General features: G+C 40.1%; 1 protein-coding gene across 3 annotated transcripts in view; it reads left to right on the forward strand.

Moving 5' to 3' along the window:
- fam114a1 (family with sequence similarity 114 member A1) overlaps positions 1-6,265 on the forward strand; it is a 51,167-nt gene extending 44,902 nt beyond the window's left edge. For 2 of the 3 annotated variants that reach the window (XM_048527344.2, XM_048527333.1), the window contains exon 14: positions 4,382-6,265. In XM_048527344.2, coding sequence (XP_048383301.1) covers positions 4,382-4,483 — 102 coding nt within the window. In that variant the 3' untranslated portion in view covers positions 4,484-6,265. The remainder of the gene's footprint in view (positions 1-4,381) is intronic. The other variant, XM_048527355.2, reaches the window with a different exon arrangement.
- The last annotated feature ends 241 nt before the right edge of the window (positions 6,266-6,506 follow it).

Consider the following 6,506-nt stretch of genomic DNA (forward strand, 5'->3'; position numbering starts at 1 on the left):
ATGAGAGAACTGCAAAGAGAAGTAAGAAAAAGAAAGCGAGTGTACAAAATTAAACTAATGGACAACATGAAGGGGAACCCAGATGTAATTTTTATTAACATCCAAGAAGTAAACAAAACTACCAAAAGGGGGAAACTTGATTTGCACTCATATAATGCACTTCACAGCCACAAAACACTTTACCAGTGGCCAAGTACTGATGAAGTGTTGCACTGTCGGAGGTGCCATCTTTCAGATGTGATATTAAACCAAGGTCCCATCTGCCTGCTCAAGTTGATGTGAAAGATTCCATTGTACTGTACATTTGCATCTTCACTGTTGCTGGGACAAAATCCTGGAATTCCCTCCCTAAAGGCATTGTGGGTCAAGCTACAGCAAGTGGACTGTAGTTGTTCAAGAAGGCAGCTCACCACCACCTTCTCAAAAGCAACTAAGGACAAGTAATAAATGCTGGCCCAGCCAGCAATGCAAACATCCCACAAGTGGACCAATAAAAAAATTAAAGGATTATTTTGAAGTAGAATAGAATATTTATTCCCAATGCCCTGACCAATATTTATCCCATAATCCGTATTTTATGTTGATTATCTGGTCATTATCATATTGCTGCTTGTGAGAATTATCTGTTGACTGCTGCATCTCCTTTGATATAACAGCATCTATGCTTCAAAAACATACTTCATTGGCTATAGAGCCCTTTGAGTGGTCAGAAAAAGAATTATAGAAGTGCTTCTTCCTTTATGTGGGCAATCAGCTGTGAAAACCTTGGTATGGTTGATTTAGAGGCTTAGATAATCATTTCAGAGGATGCTATGCTGGTTTATGAGTAGAGGCAGGTTATATTACAGTTGGGGCAGCCAAGTGCCAAAGTGGACCAACCTGAATTCTGCTTTGGGTTTCTGGGACTTCATGCCATTTGTATTAAAAGTTTTGGCTCTTTAGCCTTTAGCCCTCAGCCCTCAGTTGTTCCACTCACTCCCCATGCCAACTTGTGGCATTCCATGAGCAGTTATACAATGTAGAATCATATGGTACAGAAGAGGCCCTTCACCCATTGAGTCTGTACCACCAAATATACGCTAAATGTACACCAGTCCCACTTTCCAACTGTAAGCCCATAGCCTTGAATGTTATGACACTTAAGTGCACGTCCAAAGACATTTTAAAGATTGAGTTTATCTACCTCAACTACTCTCCCAGGCCAGGTATTCCAGATATGTGCCATTCTCTGAGTGAAATTTTTTTTTCCTCAAGACTCCTCTAAACCTTCTGCCTTGCACGTTAAAAGTGTACCCCTTTGTTATTAACATACTCTCTACAGATCTAGTGAACCATTTGGATCTGGTCAGAAGAAAAGCACACATTCAATTTCAATTCCATTTCAAGCCTACCGACTCCCACAGCTCCTAGAATACACCTCCTCCCACCCACCTTCCTGCAAAAAATGCCATCCCCTATTCCCAATTCCTCCGTCTCTGCTGCATCTGCTCCCAAGATGAGGCATTCTACTCCCGGACATCCCAGATGTCCTTGTTTTTCAAGGACTGCAACTTCCCCTCCGCAGTTGTCGAAAACGCCCTCAAACAAGTCTCTGCATTTCCCAACTCATCCCTAACACCCCCTCCCGTAATAACAACCTAAACAGAATCCCCTTCGCCCTCACGTACCACCCCACCAACCTCCGGATCCAACACATTATCCTCCAGCACTTCTGCCACCTGCAGACTGACCCCACCACCAAAGAAATTTTTCCCTCCCCACCCTTATGTGCTTTCCAGAGGGACCACTCTCTCTGTGACTCCCTTGTTCACTCCACACTCCCCATCAGCCCTACCACACCCGGCACTTTTCCCTGCAACCGCAGGAAGTGCTACACCTGCCCCTATTAACCCCCCCCACCACACCCATCCCAGACCCCAAGAAGACCTCCCACATCTGCTGTTCCCAACGTGGCCTCCTCTACACTGGGGAAACCAAGCAGAGAGTTGGCAACCACTTTGCGGAACACCTACGCTTAGTTCGCGACAAACGACTGCACTTCCCAGTCGCAAACCATTTCAACTCCCCCCCCCCCCCCCCCCCCAATCCTTGGATGACATGTCCATCCTGGGCCTCCTGCAGTGCCACAGTGATGCCACCCAAAGGTTGCAGGAACAGCACCTCATATTCCGCTTGGGAACCCTGCAGCCCAGTGGTATCAATGTGGACTTCACAAGCTTCAAAATCTCCCCTCCCCTAGCCACATCCCAAAACCAGCCCAGCTCGTTCACGCCTCCCTAACCTGTCCTTCCTCCTACCTATCCCCTCCTCCCACCTCAAACCCCACCCCCATATACCTACCAGTCTCATCCCGCCTCCTTGACCTGTCCGTCCTCCCTGGACTAACCTAGCCTCTCCCTAACTCCCCACCTACACTCACCTTTACTGGCACCATCCCCACCTCTTTGACCTGTCAGCCTCCTCTCCACCTGTCTTCTTCTTTCTCCATCTTCTATCCACCTCCCCCCTCTTCCTGTTTATTTCAGGATCCCTTTCCCCTCCCCCATTTCTGAAGAAGGGTGTAGACCCGAAACATCAGCTCTCCTTCTCCTGTCATGCTGCTTGGCCTACCATGTTCATCCAGCTCTACACTTTGTTATCACACATTCACAAATCTTATTTGGGAAAAAAGAACTGCTGTTCCTATAACTCTATGAAAGTGTCAGTCATACCATTAAAGTCTCAATAATAGAGGCTTCAAACACTTTATCTCTTAATTTTGTGCAACTAAACTGAATTATTGCCAAAAAGCACAAAAAATTCATATAATTTGGTGTTAATCAAGCAAAGTCACTGGTTCTTTCCAATTGTCAAAACAAAATCCACTCAATCCACTGAATTGATATTTTTCAGTCAACTTTCAACTGAGCATGAAATATGAGATCTTGAATGTTTATTGAGTTCTTACACCAGTCCTCATGCTCTGTACCTAGTACAAATTGGGTGAATGGGCATGGCGATTCAAGTGTTGCCTTGGACGATACCAAGGACCATGACCATGGGTGAAGCACATAAGTTGGCACCAAGTTGTTTTGGAGTGTGCATGGGTAAGACCTTTCAAGTTTGCCTCTCCAAAGGTTCCTAAATTCAGGATATGGCTCCCCACTTCTCTGAGGATCTATGAGCATCTAATCACAGTGAGACTGACTCACATGGATGAAAATAAAGTCTAGGAGAACTTACCCAGTAATGGAGCCAGCTAGGTTTGGAATGCAGCATATGGGTTTGCTACTTCCATCTTTATCCTGCACCAGGAAGCATTGAAGGTGTGGGGAATGGGATGGGAATGCTGGAATTGGTCCGTGCCTGCCATTTTTAAAGGTCTCTAGAATCATTCTGACCCCACAAAGATTCCAGCCCTTATGTTGTAAACAGTCCTGATCGTTTCTGGAAAATTAGGGGAATCAATACTTTGACAAAGGTGCAAGATTTGTGGTGGGGATCAGAGTTAATAACTTCAGTTATCTCAGCATTTAGCTGGAGGAGATTATAGTTTATGCAAGATTGAATGAGGTGATAGAGAGGTAAAGCTGGTTGACAGTGGTGCGTTTATGGAAGATAGCTTCCTGTTCCCTTCCTGAGCCACTATGTATGCTGTTTCCATTTGTTTAAATTCATTGTACAGTATTACGAAAATATTTTCTCAAAATACAGGGCAACTTCCCCTGCTGTAATTGATGCATTTGTTGACAGTGTCTTCTGTCAACATTTTTTTTCCAGTCTTATGAAAAGGGCATACTTAACTTGCAACTTTCAGTTCTAATGATGGCTATGTGACAGAAACATTGTAGCCAACCTTTTCTTTACAGATTTTTATATATGCCTGGCATTTTGTCTCTTTATTTCAGATTTCCATCATTTACAGTTTTCTGTTTTTATTTTCTTGAAGTGCAAGCTGTGATCATATCATATCTTTTGTTGTACAGTTAAGCCAAGGCCTCATTACCTTTATTTAATGAATTAGAAATACATTCAGTCCTAAGTGTTACTATTAGCTCGTAATGTATGCTGCTCCTTGAACCATTGCTGTAAGCTTTGTAACACTGTGGGCTAGATTTTACAAGACATTTTACGATATGATGATTCACTATCTGCCATTCATTTATCACTGCTGAAAAGGTGTGTACAAACACCTAGTACAATTTATCTGTTTGAGAGTCACATTATCTGCTTGGAGAATTCCAATCTGTGTCAGTCCCTTTTGAAAGTGAGCCAATTGATTGGAAAGCTGGAAAAATTTCTTATTGTGATCTCATTATGAATAATATGAACTCCTGTCTATGTGTACTAAAAAATTGTTAACAATTAAAGGAACTAATTTATGTTGCACTTATCTTTACAGGGCTCTAACAGTACTACCTACATTCAAGGTGCATTTCAATTACTGCTTCCAATTCTTCAGATCTGCCACCTGCAGTCCAACACCAACAAAGTGGACAAATAAACCAGAAAACCGTGTGACTATCTTTGCATTTATTAACAGTAGATTTTGAACTGCAGAATTTTGGGCAGCCTGTTGCAAAGTTGGCAGGAACCTCATTCTGCTCTAAACGGTTTACACTAAAATTGTAGTAAAGAAATACTAGTAGAATTTCTGTTACTTTTGTAAGCATAACTATAACACCAATTGCCTTAATTCCTGAAAGATCTAAGATAATACAGTGAAATGAGTAGTGTTCTATGGTGTACCATACTCTTTGAGTAGCAATGATCACAAATAATACATATGTTAAATTTAACTCCAGTCTTTGAGACATCTGAGAGCATTAGCTTTTACAGTATTTGGAAAATTCTCCAATTTAAAATTATGGTTTATCCAAATGAAAAGTACTATTTGTGATAATATTCAAATTGCACCATTGCTACAAGAATTTAGCTTTAATTCACTTGAGACTGAAGATGCACTTTTCTATTTTATATCATTAAATACTAGACAAACATCATCAGTAATATTTATACATCATTTCAATAATTTCATCTTTAGGTTTGCAAGGAAATAATGATTTGATTCAGGATGGGAAACAAGAGTGTTATTTATAAGATTGTAGGGAATCACTACAATGCTTTAGATGCGTTCAATGAATAATGTGTGAAGGTTAAATGTTACTGTATATTTTAAGTTTCTCTCTAAAAAATTGTGCTGAATAGCCATTATTAAAATATCATTGATGTAACCTACACTAACCTGAAATGAACAAAAATAAACTAAATGCATGTTGGTTAAATACATAAGGACTGAACTTCTGCAGAGCTGCCCTAAACTCCTATTGTAACCTCAATGAGAGACCAACAGAATCTTAGAGAGTTTTCTGGAAAAATGGCAATTTCTCCGAGATCTCTGCTTATCACCAGTGAATTTGTCAACCTGTTTGGAAATTCAATCATATATTTCTATTTTTTATAAAATCGATAATCATTTAGATCTAACATCATGGGCACAAAAGACCTGCACTTGGCTTCTGTTTGGTGAAACAGGAGAGGCAGGCACATATCTAATTCTTCTATGAGAAGCACAACAACCATAAAACTAAAGAGAAAACCGGGCTGACCTTGTTACTGGCCCATATTTATTTCCCTAATTCCTTGTCAGAAGTTTCTGTTCATCTCTTTGATAACATTGTCTCTGTATTGGCTGGCTTATTCACAGAAATGGAGGGTAATCTAAACGCAACACCTGGGAGCCACAGCATTGTAAAGCATAATATTTGTAAAAGTTCAGGAAACATTTGTAACTTCTAGTTCCTCTTTCTGATGATATTCGTAATCAATTAAGTGCAATGCTTGTTTTTAATTAATGGTTCAGATGCTGAAGGTGGTATCACTGAATCTAACAGTGAAAAGTCCCACCTTCAGTTTCTGGTCTCTTAGAGGTACTAGTGTTGTTCTAGTTTCTGGTCTCTTAGAGGTACTAGTGTTGGCCTAGTTCCACGCTGCTTCTTCCACTTGTTATTCAGTAACTCCTAATGGAGATGCTTATCTTTGATGAGAAGATAATCATGCAGTGATTAAAAAACTGGTTGTCATTTGCTAATAAAAGGCTCATAGATGATGAATGGATAAATGGCTAAAGCAGTGAGGTCAGCCAGTGCACGTGAAATCATGTTAAGGAGTCTAAATGTCTCCAGTTTTGTTTTAAAATATGAATGGCATATGACTGTATTATGTACAGTCATATAAATTTTACATGCTTTTTTGAATTAAATTGATTAATTATTTATTGTTTAAATTGCATTCAGAATGTTTAACAATCTTCACGATGTAACAGGACTCAGATATTCACATACTGATCATAGCAAATGTTAAGCGTAACTGATATGCATTCCATTGCTATGCAGTCAGTGCACGATCTGTTCAACTCAACACTAACTAATTAAGCCTTCAGAGTTTCATGTTTTTTAGGTTATAATGAAAAATTGTTCGCAATCAGAAAACTTAGTTTATAAAAACTTATTCATCAAAACAAGTAA

Source organism: Stegostoma tigrinum, chromosome 1 (assembly GCF_030684315.1).
Source record: "Stegostoma tigrinum isolate sSteTig4 chromosome 1, sSteTig4.hap1, whole genome shotgun sequence".
Taxonomy (NCBI): Eukaryota; Metazoa; Chordata; class Chondrichthyes; order Orectolobiformes; family Stegostomatidae; genus Stegostoma; species Stegostoma tigrinum.